At 40.9% G+C, this 18,827-nt stretch overlaps 1 protein-coding gene across 9 annotated transcripts in view; it reads left to right on the top strand.

Annotated features, from left to right (window-relative positions):
* LOC125486260 (synaptonemal complex protein 2-like) overlaps positions 1-18,827 on the top strand; it is a 299,464-nt gene that overhangs the window by 142,212 nt on the left and 138,425 nt on the right. For all 9 annotated transcript variants that reach the window (XR_007264933.1, XM_048613014.1, XM_048613007.1 and 6 more), the window contains one exon: positions 12,423-12,468. Coding sequence is in view for 8 of the 9 variants with exons in the window: in XM_048613014.1 (XP_048468971.1) it covers positions 12,423-12,468 (46 nt within the window). In the remaining variant the exon portion in view is untranslated. The remainder of the gene's footprint in view (positions 1-12,422; positions 12,469-18,827) is intronic.

Below are 18,827 nucleotides of genomic sequence, written 5' to 3'. Positions count from 1 at the left end.
TGTTGTAAATGCAGCATTATGGGTGGGGGGGGGGTGCGGAAAGAAGTCTGATGCCCTCTGGAGGGTTGGTGCAGACTCAGAGGGCCATATGGCCTCTATCTGTATATAGGCATTATATGATTCTATGAAATAGTAGGAACTGCAGATGCTGGAGAATCTGAGATAACAAGGTGTAGTGCTGGATGAACGCAGCAGGCCAAGCCGCATCAGAGGAGCAGGAAAGCTGACATTTTGGGAAGGGTCTCAACCTGAAACGTCAGCTTTCCTGCTCCTCTGCTGCTTGGCCTGCTGTGTTCATCCAGCTCTACACCTTGTTATCTCTATATATGATTCTATGACTCGATTATTTTTTTCCTTTTACCATCTGGTAGGATTAAATATGACATTATGGGGCTTGTACACCACTCCTGAAAATGACTTCTTGCCTTTTCTTCATTTCTCACCACCTGTAGTTTACTACAAATGCATTCTAGTTTCCTAAACTTGGATTATCTCTCTCTCTCTCTTACTTGAGAAATGATTTTAAATAAGACAAGCATCTCCCTCCTTTTTTCTAGTTTGCTATACTTCCAAAATATCATGTACGTTTCAATATTCAGATCCTGATCAATATTATCGTACTGTCATATCTCCAATTATTCCGTCTTTATGCTCTTGTTTATTTCTATTGTTGTGTTTCTATTCACCTGTTTTGTTTCAAATTATACATGAATTCAGATGGCATTTAGTTTTTGTTAACTTCCCAGGGATTTTTTGTCAATTTATGTTCTGTATCCCTTTTCTTTTGAGGCTCTTCTTAATCTGGTGCCTACTCAGTGTACTGAACCTCTTTCTTTATAATTCCTATGTCAGTGATACCTACATGGACCACAAAGGCTAGATCCTTCACTTTCCACTAAGTCCCTCTCCAGCCCTGATATTCTGAACACTTGCGCTGTGCAGGTAACACAGCCTTTCTGCTCTTTACTGTAGAACATCATCAATTTCTTCATTATATTGTTCCCCACAGCTATAGCATTCCTTTTTGCTCTCCCCAAATTTAGGAGGTTTCTTAGTGGTTTGGCCATCTTCTTCTGTTTCAGTTATCCAGGTAACTCTTTGGTCACGGTTTGCAGTGTCTGCAGCTCCGCCTCGTTCTGAGTTAAAGGCTCTTGAGCTACAAACTCTTGCCTTATAACACATCACTTGTCCTTTCATCTTTAAGTTTAAATTAACCAAATAATTTCAATTAATTGTTTTCCTTTTTATGTTTCATTGGCCTTGCCACCAGCTTCTGTACTAATTTAACCTTTATGGAACGGAATAAACTTTAGCAGATTTCTTACCAGATATTTACAAAAAGCGAGTATCTTCCATGAAGGTTAAGAACTAGTGTTAGGAAAAGCAAGGTAACGCAGCCTTAGTTTCTTCCCTAACTCTGTCAGTTATGCAGTTCCCAGCTGAAAGTCATGCTAAGTTACACTGAAACCCCTATACTTGTCGGCCTTGTAAGCTCAACACCAGGTATAAAAAAATCAACTTAAATTACTTTCCTTAACTAACTTCAGTTGCTCCCTAATAGGGTACTTGTGTATCCCTGCTTTAGGCTAGATGAAATTTAGAATTTAAACTCTAAATTTAAGTTCATTATTGAACACAATTTAATTGACATTATAATGGTTACAGCACCAAAACCTAATGGCTGAGACAAAACTATGACTTTTAGGTGTATTTTGTTTGAAGCCAATAAAGTAAACAGTTTGAGAGGCCATTTTTTTTTTAAGTTAGAACAATCGATGTAGCATAAATGGTTGGAGTCAGGCTCCCATAGAGCCAGGGTTTTAATTTAGCTTTCAGCAGTTGGGGTTTTGAAGTTGGCTATGGAAGCAGTTATACATCACTCAGTCACAGCAAAAAAAAAAATGGTTCCCTCTCTCTCAGCCAGAATTTTCTCTTGGTGTTCTTTTTTCTTGCACCAGTGAAACATTGTGTGTGAGGCCAACTATTTTACTGAATTTGTCTTTACCAAGGCGGTTTTTATGGGATGTTATGATATTGGAACAGGTGCTGTTTAATCATAGAATCCCTACAGTGTGGAAACAGGCCCTTCGGTCCAACAGGTTCACACCAACCCTCGGAACGTCCCACCCAGACCCCTCCCCCTATAACACACCTAATCTATGCATCCCTGGACACTACAAGCAATTTAGCACAGCCAGTTGCCCTAGCCTGCACATCTTTGGACCGTGGGAGGAAACTGGAACATGTGCAAACTCCATTCTGACAGTTGCCTAAGGGTGGAATTGAACCCGAGCCCCAGGCACTGAGGCAGCAGTACTAACCACTGAGCCACCATGCCGCTCCAAAGAAACCTGGGCTCATCCGGGATTTGAACCCGGGACCTCTCGTACCCTAAGCAAGAATCATACCCCTAGTTTAGTTGTTGAATGATCTATTATTCTGTTAAGTTTTCTAATGGAGTTCAAGTTATACTAATACTAATTCTTCTTTCTTTTTGTATTTTAACTGTAGGGTAAGAATAAAGTGTGTTTTCCTTTACACTGAGTAACGTGACCAATCAAATTACATCCAGAACACACAAACTGACACTTGCATCTAAATAAGATAATAGTTATGGTCTAGGCTATCCCGTTGATATATTTGAAGGGGTTTTGGTCTGGCCCATAACAAACTGGGGGCTCACCTAGGATCAAAATCTCTTTCAGAATGAGTTAAGGATTATTGGGCTCAAAGACAGAGAGCGGTGAATGTTTGATATAACAAGGTGTAGAGCTGGATGAACACAGCAGGCCAAGCAGCATCAGAGGAGCAGGAAGGCTGACGTTTCGGGCCGAGACCCTTTTTTTTTTTTTTTTTTTTTTTTTTTTGGGGTATTGCACTTGGTTGTTTTAAACAGCGTGCCTTGTGCATTAATGGATCTTTCAATCATCAAGAGTTTCCTGCAGGTGGAAGAATTCTCTTTGGGCACTTTACAGACAGTGAGCAAGACATCGCTTTTGAATTGGCAAGCAAGCTGAAGGTGGAGTTGACCGGGTTGCAACAATAACTCTGCATTCCTGGTGATTGTAAATGCTATCAGTTGGAAATTGCAAAATTTTCATGACAAATGAAGCAGCTCGAGTTACAGACAATAGCAGGGGAAATGGCTGTAGCAGGACAAAAAATAAAGAAAAGAGTAGAAACCAAAAGAACTATGGATGCTATAAATCAGAAACAAAAACAGAAGTTGCTGGAAAAGCTCAGCAAGTCTGGCAGCATCCGAAGGAAAAAATGTCAGTTTTGGGTCCAATGAGCCTTCCTCAGAATGGAAAGGAAAGAATAGCCCTGGCAGAAGAAAGAGAAAAGGAAATGAAATAGAATTATGATTAAAAACAGGAAAAATCAAAAAGTCTGGCCTTAGTAGAAGAAAAGGAGAAAGAGAGGAAGAAAGTGAGAGCTTTTCAACTTCAGAAATTAGCAATAAGAGGAAAGCTGAGCTAAATGGTAAAAGTAGGAGCAGTGATGGAAGCAGTGATGAGGACAGTGAAGAGTAAATCCATCATTTCCAAAAGCCTGGTGGGGATCTGTTTAAATATGTCCAAGCGTTACCAAAGTTTGAGAACAATGCCTTTTTCACTTCATTTGAGAAAGTGGCTGAACAAATGAAAGGGCTGGTGACCATGTGGGTATATGACGAGGTGGAAAATGCCTTGAGTGCATATGAAATCATGCCAGAAGACTACGGACAATATTTTGGGAGTCGGAGGAGGGAACCTGGTCAAACGTACACTGAGTTTGAAAGAATCAAACAAAGCAATTTTAACAGGTGAATAAGGGCATTGAAAATAGTTCAGACACCTGACTCTCTTAGAGAGACTGTTATTTTGGAGGAGTTTAAAAATTCACTTCCTGAAATAGTGAAAACTTGCAAGTGCAAAGGTTAGCAGTAGAAATGGCAGATTTAGTTCATTAATCAAAGTTTGGCTTCTGACATCGTCAATTTCTATCTGTGAGGGATAGAAAGTGGGGAAAAGAGAAAACTTGGGTGATAAGAGAAAAGGAGATCTCATTAGAGATGGAGTTCACCACGGGGCAAAAAGGAAACCCATGGGTCAGGGAGGGGAGAAGATTTTTTTTTAAAAAACCACCAGTGTTTTCACGTAATAAAGTAGTATGCATGAAGTCACAGTTTTGCTGGTTTAAGAAAAGCACTAGGAAGATAAATGTGGTAAAACAAGATAAGCCAGTGGGGTTTACTAAAGTAGTAAAGGAGATCCAAGTGGAAACTAAAGAGTTAGAAAAGAATCTACAGCTTGTTTGCTAATAAGAAATTACCAGACCCCTCAAAAAAATTTACCTGTGGGTAAAGTTTACTTGTGTTCCAGGAAGAGTGGGTAAAGAAATTTAAGATATATGGGAACAAGTCCGTCTTTGGTGTCCGATGAGGAGGTACGTACCTAGGAAGGAGTATTGTCTAACAATGTGGTAATATGTAGAATACACTGAGAAGAGTAACGTTCCATTGTATAAGGTAATGTTGGAGAGTCAGAGCCACCAGAGTCAACCAAATCCATCCTCCTATAACCCACCTAAGTACACATTCCTAAATACACACTACAGGCAATTTAGCATGGCCAATCCACCTAACCCCTCTCAGTCCAAAGATGTGCAGGAAACCGGAGCCCCTGAAGGGAACCCACACAGACACGGGGAGAATGTGAATAGTGAAGTGGTGGTAAGACTAACAGAGAAATTGTCTGTTCTGGAGGTACAATGTATCCTCAGGAATGATATAGCTGGATGACGGTGGGATTGATGCCTACTGTGGTTGAAAAGCCAGTGGGAAATAAGGCAACTGACATCTTACAAGAAGTATATCCAAGGATTTTTCCTGACTGTGTGGCAGCAAGTCCACCAAAGCCATATATTGGAATAGAAGGAGAAATCAAATAATTAAAGATAAGGAAGTTAAGTTTAATTATCAGAAACTGTTTGATTAAATCATTAGAATCCCTACACTGTAAAAACAGGCCCTTCGACCCAACAAGTCCACACTGACCCTCAGAGCATCCCACCCACAACCATTTCCCCCTATAACCCATCTAGCATACACACCCCTGGCAATTTAGCATGGCCAATCCACCTAGCCTGCACATCTTTGGACTGAGGGAGGAAACCGGAGCACCCGGGGGAAACCCACGCAGACACAGGGAGAATATCGCCCGAAGGTGGAATCGAACCCGAGTCCCTGGCGCTGTGAGGCGGCAGTGCTACCCACTGAGCCATTTTGAGGAAAATATAAGAACGGGTGGAGGACAAAGTGGATATTTTAGTTGAGAGGTTAGTTGAATGGTAACAAAAAGATGAAAACATCTAAAGCAATTTTATTTTTAAAAAAAAAAGTGTAAAGAATGAATGTATCCCAGAATGCTACTATCGTAAAAATGCAGTCTTGAGGAAAAAGAGGCCATTATATATTCAGGCAGGTAAAAAATGGGCAGAAGTTCATCCAGTTTTATTACTAGTGGGTTATAGAAAGGAAGTGCTGCAGGTAGCACATGAAGTACCAGCAGGAGGTCATTTGTGAATAAAGGAAAGTCTAGCCAAAATATAAAACACATTTTTATTGACCTCGACTGCATTGAAATGTGGTTGAATTTTGCTGGACCTGTCACATGAGTCAGGTAATAGAAAAATCTCAGGTAGTGATAAAACCAGCATCCTTAATACTTGGGACCCCTGCCTTAAGCAAAGTAGGAATCAATATTTGTTGACCATAATGGACGTGTCTGAGATTTCTGGAGGCCATTCCCTTAAACAACATCACAGCTCAAAGGATTGTAGAAGAGTTACTCAAATTTTTTAACTAGATATGGATTACCCACAGAGATACAATCAGATCAAGGGTCAAATTTTACATCAAAATTGTTCAAGGAAGTTATGGATAACTTAGGAATAAAACAATTTAGATCAACCATGCACCATCCAGAATCGCAAGGAACATTAGAATGGTGGCATCAAACTTTAAAAAACCCTGCTGAAGACTTATAGTCATGACTATCCAAAGAATTGGGATAAACGACTTCCACTTGTAGTTTTTGCAATTAGGGTGGACCTAATGAATCAACTAAATTTCAGTCCATTTGAATTAGTTTTTGGGCATGAGGTGGGAGGACCACTGACTTGTCAATTTTTCCCCCCATTTCAGAGTTCAGAGACCACATATTTGGACTACATGTCAAATTTTAAGGAAAGATTATATAAAGTGGGTGAGTTGGCTAGACAGGACTTGAAAGTTGCACAGGATGTGATGAAACGGGAAGCAGACCAGAATTCAAAAAATTAAACTTTCGCTAAAGGAGATAGTAATTAGTATTACTGCCAGTGGTAAGTGAGCCTTTAAAAGCAAGGTTTACTGCGCCTAATCAAATCAAAAGCAAATTGAGTGAGGTGAATTATTTCTTAAGAATGCCAGGTAGAAGGAAATCTGAGTTTGTCACATGAATATGCTCAAATGGTATTTTGATAGGGAAGGAAAGCAAAAGAAACAAATGGTACTTGTGATAACTCAGTGATGAGCAAAATCCAGGTAAATTTGAATTTGATATTCCACAAATCAAATTAAACTGGATAATGAAGTCCTCAAATTGGGAAAAATGATTGAGTTACCTTCCAGAGGAAAATTGAAATGACCTGGGGAGAAATGTGGGAATAAGCAGGGCATTGCTAACATGATTGTAGATATAGGGAATGGTGTACCAATTAAGCAACATCCTTATCAACGTGACCCTCCAAAATGGGCACAGGTTCAAAAATGACATTGACAGCATACTCGGATGATATAATCAAAGTGAGAAGCAGCGAATGGAGCTCGCTCAGTGATGGTACCAAAACCACTTGGTACCCAATGATTATATATTGATTACCGCAAATTCAATGCAATCATGAAATGTGATTCATATCCTTTTACCATGGCTGGAAGACAGTATTGAGAATATGCAACAAGCAATTTGTATTTTGAAGAGGGACTTAATCAGAAGTTACTGGCAGGTACTTTTTTTATCTGACAGAGCAAAGGAAATTTTGACTTTCGGACGTAATATGTTGGCGTGGATAAAGAACTGGTTGGCAGATGGGAAGCAAAGAGTTGGAAGAAACAGGTCCTTTTCAGTGGAGTACTGCAGTATTCAGTGTTGGGACCCCAGTTGTTCACAATATACATTAACGATTTGGACGAAGGAATCAAATACAGTATCTCAATTTGCAGACCACACTAAACTGTGTTGCAGCATCTGCTGTGAGGAGGATGCTAAGAGGCTGCAGAGTGACTTGGATAGATTGGCAGAGGGACAGATACTTGGCAAATTTAATACAATGTGGATAAATGATATTATCCACTTTCACAAAAACAGAAAGGCAGATTATTATCGGATAGTTAAGGAACATGTGATGTGCATTGAGCCATGGGTGTCATGGTGGAACAGTTCCTGAAGTGCATGCAGGTGCAGCAGGCAGTGAGGAAAGTTAATGGCATGCTGAACTTCAGAGCAAGAGGATTTGACTATACAGCAAAACATCCTTGTGCTTAGTTATACAGGCTCTTGGTGAGGCCACACATTGAGTATTATATGCAGTTTTGGTCTCCTGGTCTAAGGGAGGGCATTCTTGCTATCATGGGAGTCCGGCAAAGGTTCATCAGACTGATTCCCGCGATGGCAGGACTGACATATGAAAGCCTGGATTGACTGGGCTGGTATTTGCTGGAATTTAGAAGAATGAGTGAGGATCTCAAACACACACAATCCTGATGGGACTGAACAGGCGAGATGTAGAAAGAAAGTTCCTGATGTTAGGCAAGCCTAGAACTAGGGGTCGCAGCCTAAGGACAAAAAAGTAAGCCATTCAGGACTGAGATGAGGAAGAATTTCTTCACTCCGGAGTTGAGAACCTGTGGAATTTTTCACCAGAGAAAGCTGTGAGGACCAGTTCATTAGATATATTCAAGAGGGAGCTGGACGTTGCCCTTGTGGCTAAAGGAATCAAGGGTTATAGCGAGAAAGCGGGAGTGGGATTCTGAAATTACATGATCATACTGAATGGTGGTACAGTCTCAAAGGACTGAACGACCTACTCCTACACTTATTTTCTATGTTTCTGTGTTTCTAAAGACCTATTGGGTATTTTTCCAGAAAATTTATTTATTATTTATTTATTAATATTTATTAACAGAAATATTTCACAATTGAGAAGGAGATCTTGAGTTTGGTGTTGGCATTGCGACATTTCAACATTTATGTTGCCAGTAAAGTACTGATCATAAGTCCGTAATGTTTTTGGAAAAAAAACATAAAAATACCAAGCTGTTTAGGTGGAGTTTATTATTACAGCCATTTAATTTAAATTAAATGGATTAGGAAAAGAGAGCGTAATTGATGTGTTTTCACGACTTTGGAGGAGGACAAAGATGTTTGGCAGAAGAAACTGACTGGAATGGACTGTAGTATTGAATGTTTGCATTGCATTCGGTCAATGTAATATGTGTTGTGTAGTGTACTAATAGCACAAGTCTGAAGGTTTTTCAAAAATGAAGCCGTCTCTATATCAATAGTTCATTTTTTTCTGAAGGGGGAGCTGTGATGACTCTCTGGCTTTGAGGTGTATTTTGTCCTTTTTTTGGAAAGAGGTTTTGAGACCGGTGCAGAGTTGACATTTCTAAGACGATAAACAGTTTTCTAAGTCAGAACAATAGAAGCAGTGTGAATGGGCAGAGTCAGACTCCCACAGAACCAGGGTTTTAGTTTAGCTTTCAGTAATTGTTGAAGTTTTGAAGTTGGTTGTGGAAGCTCTCTTTCTGCCAGAATGTTCTCTTTTTTTTTTTTTTTTCTCTTGGACCGGAGAAACATTGCATGTGAGATAATCTATTTTATTGCTTTTGCCTTTTGCCAAGGGTGTGTTTAAAGGATGTTACTATGTTGAAACAGTTGCTGTTACGTAGTTATATCTATTATTCTATTAAATTTTCTAATATAGTTAAAGTTATAAAATTCTTCACCTGGCTTTAAGCAAAATGCACTTTATTCTTATACCCAGTTAAAATACAAGCAACGTGACTGATAGTTCCAGATGTAATTCTAGCACCCTACACTTGCCTTTTCAATAAGATTAATAGTAGCCTTGACACTAATAGTAATCTTATTGAAAAAGCATCCCCTTAGTATATTTGAAGGGGTTTTGGTCTGATCTATAACATGGCTCATTAAGAATTTGTGTGGATCTAACTCAATCATTGGATGAAAGATCCGTAAAGTTAGCCACTTGATGTGAAAAGTAGATTCCGGCATCTGAATGACTCGAGTCAACTTTACTACGTTTCTAGATCGCTCATCTAGATGGAACAATTGAGAATGAGGCTTTAACAGCAACCTGCATTTCTTTTTGAATTAAACAAAAGTGGGGGTATGTTATATGCTGGTGTTCTCCATGGCAATTCCTCAACCCTCAAGATTTGACTTGAAACTAGTGACCGTCCTTTTCCTCGTATAATATAAATTGCTTCTCCCTTGGAAATTTGGTATTCTTGGATGTGCCGTGATGAGTATAAGCTTTTACAGAATGTCTTTCGGTTTTATTGAGCAGTACTAAATTTGTACTCTAAGTCCTGTGTGTTTTCTTTACCCCAATTGTCTTATTGCTTTGTCCTGCTACCCTTTACAAAGATTTTTGTGTAAAGTCCAGATCTCTGTCTTCCTGCACTCCCTTTTAGTAATTGTATTTTTTTTTTTTTGTTTTCCTCCCTTCAAAATCAAATTACAATTTTTCTGCACTAAATTTAATCTGCTAGATGTATGCCCTTTTGACTACCTTGTTGCTCTAAATCTCATTGTTAGATTTGAGTGATGTCAACAGCAAACCTAGACACTTAAGTTCCTGTATTCGGGTTCAGATCATTAATACATATTAGGAACTGTTACCCTGTAGAACACTGCTGAATATGTCTCTTCAATTCAATTAACAAATGTGCACTACAGCACTCTACTTTCATTCACCTAGCCAATGTTGTATGCGTATGGTCACAGCTGCTTCACGCCTATGAGATTGTTTTGTTAACAAGTAAATTGCAACAAAAGGATATGAATCCAAAACCGTTACTAAAATTTGAGGTCTTGATTTACACTGTAATAGAGCTCACTGCCATGTGATTTTTAAGAATCTAGCCTTGACACATTTAGGGAACGACTCGATATAAAATGAGGTAGGAAGGAATTAGAATAAAATGCAGTGTGGACAGAGGTAATTGTAATAGAAGTCATGCATTTGGAATATTAACATATGTAATATTAATACTGGCCCAAACAGTTGGGATCACATGGGTAGTAGGAACTGCAGATGCTGGAGAATCTGAGATAACAAGGTGTAGAGCTGGATGAACACAGCAGGCCAAGCAGCATCAGAGGAGCAGGAAAACTGACATTTCGGGCCTAGACCTTCCTTCAGAAATGGGGGAGGGGAAGGGGATTCTGAAATAAATAGGGAGAGAGGGGGAGGTGGATGGAAGATGGATAAAGGAGAAGATGGGTGGAGTTAGTTCACCTGCACATCTGCTAATGTGGTACACTGTATCCGCTGTTCCAGATGTGGCCTCCTCTACATCGGGGAAACCAAGCGGAGGCTTGGGGACCGCTTTGTGGAACACCTATGCTTGGTTCGCAACAAACAACTGCACCTCCCAGTCGCGAACCATTCCAACTCCCCCTCCCACTCCTTAGATGACATGTCCATTTTGGGCCTCCTGCAGTGCCACAACGATGCCACCCAAAGGTTGCAGGCACAGCACCTCATTTCGCTTGGGAACCCTGCAGCTCAATGGTATCAATGTGGGCTTCACAAGCTTCAAAATCTCCCCTCCCCCAACCACATCCCAAAACCAGCCCAGCTTGTTCCCACCTGTCTTTCTCCCACCTCCAGCCCCACACCCATCTCCTACCTACTAGCCTCATCCCACCCCCTTGACCTGTCCGTTCTCCCTGGACTGACCTATCCCCTCCCTAACTCCCCACCTACACTCACCTTTACTGGCTCCACCCCCGCCTCTTTGACCTGTCTGTCTCCTCTCCACCTATCTTCTCCTTTATCCATCTTCTATCCGCCTCCCCCTCTCTCCCTATTTATTTCAGAATCCCCTTCCTCTCCCCCATTTCTGAAGAAGGGTCTAGGCCTAAAATGTCAGCTTTCCTGCTCCTTTGATGCTGCTTGGCCTGCTGTGTTCATCCAGCTCTATACCTTGTTATCTGGGATCACATGGCTTATTTCTGTGAAGTGAATTCTATGAAATTTTGCTTTTGGAAACTACAAGGCAGCACGAGAATTGGGCACTGGTGTGAGATTGTAAAAGACATTTCAGTTAGACATAAGTTTCTTGCAGTGTGTTAACAGTTGGTGTGAGTTATACGGGTGAAGATCTCGTAATTTTTGCGAAATGGTTATATGGTCTAGTAGGTAGCTGATAATCTGGCACTCTGGAACAATGAATCAACACAAAAATCTGGGAAAAACTCCGGTCTGACAGCATCTGTAGAGAGAAAGTGGAATTAACGTTACGGGTCCAGTGACTGTTCTTTGGAACTTTACTAATACAGTGCAAATCAAATCTCACTAAACTATCTGTGACCTTTTTTAGTGACCATTTTGGATTAATGTTCTTTCTCTCTACAAATGCTGCCAGGCCTGAGTTTTTCTAGGAATCCATGTTTATTTTAGCTGATTTCCAGCATCAGCAGTTCTTAGTTCCTTTTTACTGAAGACCTCCCACTGTCCTAAGTCACCTCACCTAGATCACAATTTTTTTCTCATTTTATGGAAGCTGGTCACTTCTTGCTAACAGTACTGATGTCTTTGATAGCCTTGATACTAAAGCAGAGTTCTCGCTATCCTGAATAACAGTCCATCAATTTGGGTAACCTGACCCTTTTTTCATTCTGAGCACAGACTTGCATGTGTGCCTTGAAAATAGGGGTTAATTGTAGACTAAAATGTATGTGGATTATCTTCTGCCCTAAAAGGGGCCAGGTTCTGAAAGTGAAAAACAGACTGAGCTTTAATTTAGATAAGTGTGGAGCTGGAGGAACACAGCAGACCAGGCAGCATCAGAGGAGCAGGAAAGCAGACGTTTCGGGTTGCGACCCTTCAGAAGAAGGATCCCGACCTGAAACGTCAGCTTTTTTGCACCTCTGATGCTGCCTGGCCTGCTGTGTTCCTCCAGCTCCAAACGGTGTTATCTCAGACTTCAGCATTGGCAGTTCTTACTACCTCTGACTGAGCTTTAATTTGATACTCAACACGTTAAAGTGTGATATTTTGAATGCATCTGGAAAGACTATAATGTGAATAACCTGTATTCTGGTTCTTGCCAAACTTTCCTGCCCTTTTTTTTTCATAATTTTCAGGAAAGTTGCAACTAGAAGTAAGCAAATAAACAGAAGAGGAGAAATGGTAAGATAAAATTTTATAATGGATTTCATAATACATACATTAATACCTCTAATCCATTTTAGAGTACAAGTCATTTCCGAGTTGCTAAGATTGCAACTGTTGTCATTTGGCAAAATGTTCTTTGTTAGGGCACTTTGATGCCTTTAGCAAGAAATGTATGAACATTAATGTGCACAAGGATGCATTACTGATAGCTTTTAAGTATGTCAGCATAATGTACTCTGCAAGAGATTTGGTTTAAATAAAAATGGTTATGGCTAGATTTTTAAGGAAGAGTTAGATGCATTTCCTGTTGCTGCAGGGATCAAAGGGTATGGTGAGAGAGTTGAAACAGGGTTCTGAATGGCAGAACAGCCCTGAAGGGCTGAATGTGCTACTGCTCCTATTTTGTGTTTCTAATCATGGGGTTATAGAGATATACTGCATGGAAACTTAGCTTTTGGTCCAACTTGTCCGCACAGACCAGATAACCTAAACTGACCCCATTTGCCAGCACTTGGCCCATAACCCCCTCAACCTTTTCCCGTTCATGTACCCATCCAGATGCCTTTTAAAAGTTTTATAACTGTACCTGCTTCCTCCACCACCTCTGGCAGCTTGTTCCATACGTGTACCACCCTCTGTTGTTGCGGTAGGGGGCTGGGGAAGAGAGGTTGCCCCTCAAACCTCTTTTAAATTTCCCCCCACTAACTTTAAACCTTTGCCCTCCAGTTTTGGACTCCCCTACCCTGGGAAAAAGACCTTGGCTATTCACCCTTGCCACGTCCCTCATGATTTTATAAACTTCTGTACAGTCATCCCTCAGCCTCTGACGCTCTGGGGGAAAGAAAAGCCCCAGCCTGTTAAGCCTGTCCCTGTAGCTCAAACCCTCCAATCCCAGCAACATCCTTGTAAATCCTTTCTGAATCCTTTCAAGTTCACACCATTCTTTCTATGGCTGGGAGACCAGAACTGAATGCAGTACTCCAAAAGTGGCCTCACCAGCATCCTATACAGCTGCAATATGATATGCCAACTCCTATTCTTAATGCACTAATCAATGAAGGCAAGCATGCCATATCCCACCCTCACCATCCTATCTACTTATGACTCTACTTTCAAGGAGCCATGCACCTGCACCCTAGGTCTCTTTGCTCAATTCTTTTTAAAGATAAGTTATTCAATAACTTTTATGTTTTTGAACTTTTTAAAAAAAAAAAAAAAATCATTGCCAAGCAGTAACAAAGTAGGTTGGGGAAAAATTCTAATCGGGATGCAGTGACTGGAATGGCTTCCTCGGGCTCTTACCAGGTTTGTCTTATTGACTTCATTTGTCAACAACTATCAAAGGACCACATGCTTGAGAATTGCTGACGTGAATTTACTTGATATATGTTAGATAAACCATATTCAGAAAAATCAAGTGTTTAAATATTAACCAGTGGATTTCAGTGCAGAAATTAGTACAATCGTGCAATTTAGAATAGAAAGCAACAAATATGTACTTTATGCACTTGTTTGTTAGCAAGGGTTCATTCATGGGATGAGGGTGCCACTAGCCATGCCAGCATATATTGTCCATCCCTAATTGTCCAGAGGACAGTTAAAAGTTAGCCATATTGCTGTAGGTCAGAAGTCACATGTAGGCCAGACCCAATAAGGATGGCAGTTTACTTCCCTAAAAGACATTAGTAAACCATATGGGTTTTTCTGGCAATCGACAATAGATTCGTGGTTGTCATTAAACTCTTAATTCCAGGTTTTATTGAATTCAAATTCCATCATCTACCGAGGCTGCCAGGTCCCGAGAATGTTACTTGAGTCTTTGGATTAACAGTCTAGCAGTAATGCCACTAGGCCGTTGCTTCCCTCAAGTGACTGAATTTCTAGGAATTTCAATTGCCTATCCAAGAATAAAGTTGTATCAGTTAATAGTGCTAGAGAGAATAATGTTGTTACATTGATTCTGCCCAACCTACCAATGTATTTTTCAATCTGAATGAAGACAAGTCCTACCCCCTCTGTGAGGGAACAGATATGTCTGTACCAGTTCCTAATGGTTCTAGTAATTATGCCTAACCAAAGTAGATGTATAAGTAAAATAAATTTGCAGATGTTGGAGAGCTGAAACAAAGATCAAAATTATTGAAGAAAGTCAGCAGGTCTGGCAGCATCTGTGGAGAGGTAATAACTAAGTCTTTCTTTTTCCCACAGAATCGCTACAGTGTGAAAACAAGCCTCACTGACACTCAGAGCATCCCGCACGGACCCATCCCCATCCCCCTAACCTTTCCTTGTAACCCTGCATTTCCCATGGCTAACACCTCTAATCTACAGATCCCTGGACACTATGGGCAACTTAGCATGGCCAATCCACCTAGCCTACTCATCTTTGGACAGTGGCAGGAAACTGGAGCACCTGGAGGAAATCCATGCAGACACTGGGAGAACATGCAGACTCCACACGGACAGTCACCCAAGGGTGGAATTGAACCTAGGTGCTTGGCACTGTGAGGCAGCACTGCTAACCACTGAGCCCCCGTGCCACCCATTTTTTTTCCACAGTACACTTCTGAAGGATTAGTGAGCTTGAAACATTAACTCTTCCTCTCCACAGATGCTGCCAGACCTGTTAACTTTCTCCAGCAATTTTTGCTTTTGCTCATTTCAAATGTAATTTTACCCAAATGCAACGGTGCAAGAGAGCAAGGACAGAATTACAACATGAGCAAAGCGCACACACCTGAAATTTAGAAATGAAGTCAATCACATGCAATTTTTTTTTACTGTTCATTTATTTTCCCTATTAAGATTCAATTGATGTTAGTTTCCATTCCTAGTTTTACAGTGTGTCTATTGTTTTTTGACTATTTCACTATCAAATGTAAGTTTCTAATGGTTTATCTATTCCTTATTATCCACTCATGGCATGTTGGCTTCGTTGGCTGAGTCAGCATTTATTGCCCATTTTATGCGTCACTTCAGTTCAGGTGCTTTAGACTAATGTCAAATGTTTGAAGTCAAGATCCCAGTAAGGTTCTTGGGTAGATTTGTAGCTCAGGTTGTGGATGCTGTGGTTGGTTCGTTCACCGAGTTGGTTCGTTTAAATAGTGTTTTCATTCAACTCTGTCTTGTGGGTGTTTGGGTGGTTACTGTTGAAATTCAGGACTTGATCAGTGTTTGTGGCCTTTCTGTGTACAAAGAAGAACAAAGAAAATTACAGCACAGGAACAGGCCCTTTGGCCCTCCAAGCCTGCACCGATCCAGATCCTCTATCTAAACCTGTCGCCTATTTTCCAAGGATCTGCATCCCTCTGCTCCCTGCCCATTCATGTATCTGTCTAGATATATCTCAAATGACACTATCGTGCCTGCCTCTACCACCTCCGCTGGCAACGCGTTCCAGGCACCCACCACCCTCTGCGTAAAGAACTTTCCATACATATGTCCCTTAAACTTTTCCCCCCTCACCTTGAAATCGTGACCCCTAGTAATGGAGTCCCCCACTCTGAGAAAAAGCTTCATCAGAAATTCCCCGTTGGCCCTGTGTTCTATCATGGTGTTCAGGAATGGGAGCTGTTCATTGTTTTCTTCTTCCATTGGGGAATTTGATGCTGGTGAGAGTGTTGTTTATTAGTTGATGTGTCTCCTCTATTTAAACAAGCAACAGCAATCCAGAACTATGCCAAAATGAAGAAGGATACCTCCATCAAGTTTTTAAGGACAACGGATACCCAAACAGCTGGGTCCGACAATGCCTATCACACAAACAATAATAGGAAGATACAGTATGGCCTGACACACTTGTCACGTTACCGTACATCGAGAACATATCCAAACTGACCACAAAACTCCTATGACCATTGGGCATCAGAGTGGCACACAAACCTACGTCAACCACTAACTTGAATCAAAGACCCTTTACCCACTATGGACAGAACCAACATGATATACAAGATCCCATGCAAGGATTGCGACAAACATTACATTGGACAGACAGGAAGGAAACTGGCCACAAGAATACATGAACACAACTAGCAAGAAAAAGACACGACCAATACTCACTCGCCTCCGTTCACACGGATAAGGAGAACCACCAGTTCGATTGGGATAACATCAGCATCCTAGGATAGGCCAAACAGAGACCAGCACGGGAATTTCTAGAGACCTGGTTCTCTGCCAAGAAGACCATCAATAAACACGCAGGATTAGACACTATATATATACACCACTGTGAAGAAAAACTGGAAATGAGGTAACCAATTCCAACAGACCCCAGAGTTTAAATACCAGGCGGGAAAACACAACAGCACTTCATCGGAGGCTGCACTGATGTTACCCAGCAGGGTAATGAAACGTCTGCGAACTAACAACCAGCTTGGCAAGCCAACCAACCACAAGATCCCAGTAATGTAGAAGTTAGTGAATTGACTCTCTTGGTAGACGAGTGAGGACCCATTAAACATACATCCTGTTCTGTATGTGAACTCCTAGCACACGTCATTTGAATTTTGGAAATGAATGTTAGAGTCATTGTGGTATTCAGAAATTGCTAGCTTTTCAGTAATAGATAATGCACCAGATGAAAGAATGGCTTACCAGCGGACAGGACAGGAGGACGACATATTGTACAGGAATCTTCCATCTAAATTAGTGACATTTCAAACCACTTTTTTCATTTTGAATACTAGTGAAGGTGACCAGTCCTTGCAGCTATTCAACGAGAATCAAGCCATCTTCAGTATCGGCATAGACAGGTGTTTCTGAAATGGAAGACTTAATTTCCCAACTGTTGACCCCCTCCCCCGCCATGTCTCTAAGAATCTCTTGCTCCAACCAGATGACATTGTGATAGGAAGGGAAATTGTCAGAACTAGTAATCCATGTTGAACCAGTGCCTTAATAAAAAAAAGAAACATTCGATTTTTCGGGCAGTTTCTGGAGATAGTTGAAGTTTTTTTCTTTAAAAAAAAAAGCCACAAGGTAGAAAGTATGAAAATGCTGGTAACTGCATATTGAAGTGATCGTGAGAAGAGTTTCCAGTTCCTGAGATACAAGATTGAGTCCTTCTGGAGAAGGAGCATTTCAATATGACAACTGAAGCAAGAGACCAATATTGTCACTCAGATAAATCAGTCCCAAAAGTCTTGTTAAAGGTTGAAAGGGGGTGGAGAACAAGAAAAAATTAGTTCAGTAGTGCTGTAAAATTCTAAACCCCAAAAGTTTCATGGGGCAGATTGAGATAAAAAGCAAAAATAATGAAGATGCTAAAAGTTATGTCATAGAATCCCTACAGTGTAGAAACAGGCCCTTCGGCCCAACAAGTCCACACCGACCCTCGGAGCATCCCACCCAGACCCAAGCCCCTATAACCCACTTAATCTACACATCCCTGAGTACTACTGGCAATTTAGCATGGCCAATCCACCTAGCCTGCACATCGTTGGACTGTGGGAGGAAACCAGATCACCCAGAGGAAACCCGTGTGGACACGGGGAGAATGTGCAAACTCCACACAGACAGTTGCCTGAGGGTGGAATCAAACCTGGGTCCCTGACACTGAGGCAGCAGTGCTAACCACTGAGCCACCGTGCTGCCCCTAAGGCAGTGAATTCAGAGTCCTTGTATATTTTTAATTTTTTTAACCCTTTTTCTAAACATCCTCTTCAGAAATGTTATCACACACCACCTGGAGCAAGTGGGATTTGAACCTGGCCTACCCAGTTCAGGGGTGGGGATACTACCGCTCTGTGCCACACATTAATGTCTGTGGTAAATCCAAAGAGGTTTGTGTTGCTGGTGCAAAGTTTTGCAGGGCTGTATGATGTGGTAGTGTTAACAGATCAGGATTAATCAAAGCTAATAATCCTGGTTACCATGTATTTGGGAATGATTTCAAAATGGAAGCAAAAGAGCACATGACAATATTGTTTTTAATGATGCTACAATTCTAAACATGAGGGGTATACTGAATTCTAGAACTGAATCCAATTTGGTTTGAATCAAGGAACGGAATGGGATTTTAGAGCTCAACAATGTGGAGGAGATAGGTCAGCAAATTTTGTTAGTGCATTTCAAGATGTGCAATGTAAAGTGATATTAGGAGACTATAATTTTGCAAAAGTGATATGTGAAATATGCAGAGCTACGGGTAGGAACTGTGGAATTTCTGCTGTGTACAAGAGCATTCTGGATCAACATGTCTCCATGAAAACTTAAGATATTGGAGCAGCATTTGGCCAATCAAGTCTGCTTTGCCATTCAATTAAGGCTAATGTGTTTCTCGACCCCATTCTCCTGCCTTCTCATGTAACGCTTGAGTCCCTTACTGAATAACCAATCTATCTCTGTTCAAATACATACTGTTAGTTGGCTGCCTC

This window comes from Rhincodon typus, chromosome 2 (assembly GCF_021869965.1).
Source record: "Rhincodon typus isolate 14 chromosome 2, sRhiTyp1.1, whole genome shotgun sequence".
Lineage (NCBI taxonomy): Eukaryota > Metazoa > Chordata > Chondrichthyes > Orectolobiformes > Rhincodontidae > Rhincodon > Rhincodon typus.
Note: the sequence above shows the minus strand (reverse complement) of the source record. Positions and strands in the feature narration are given on the sequence as shown.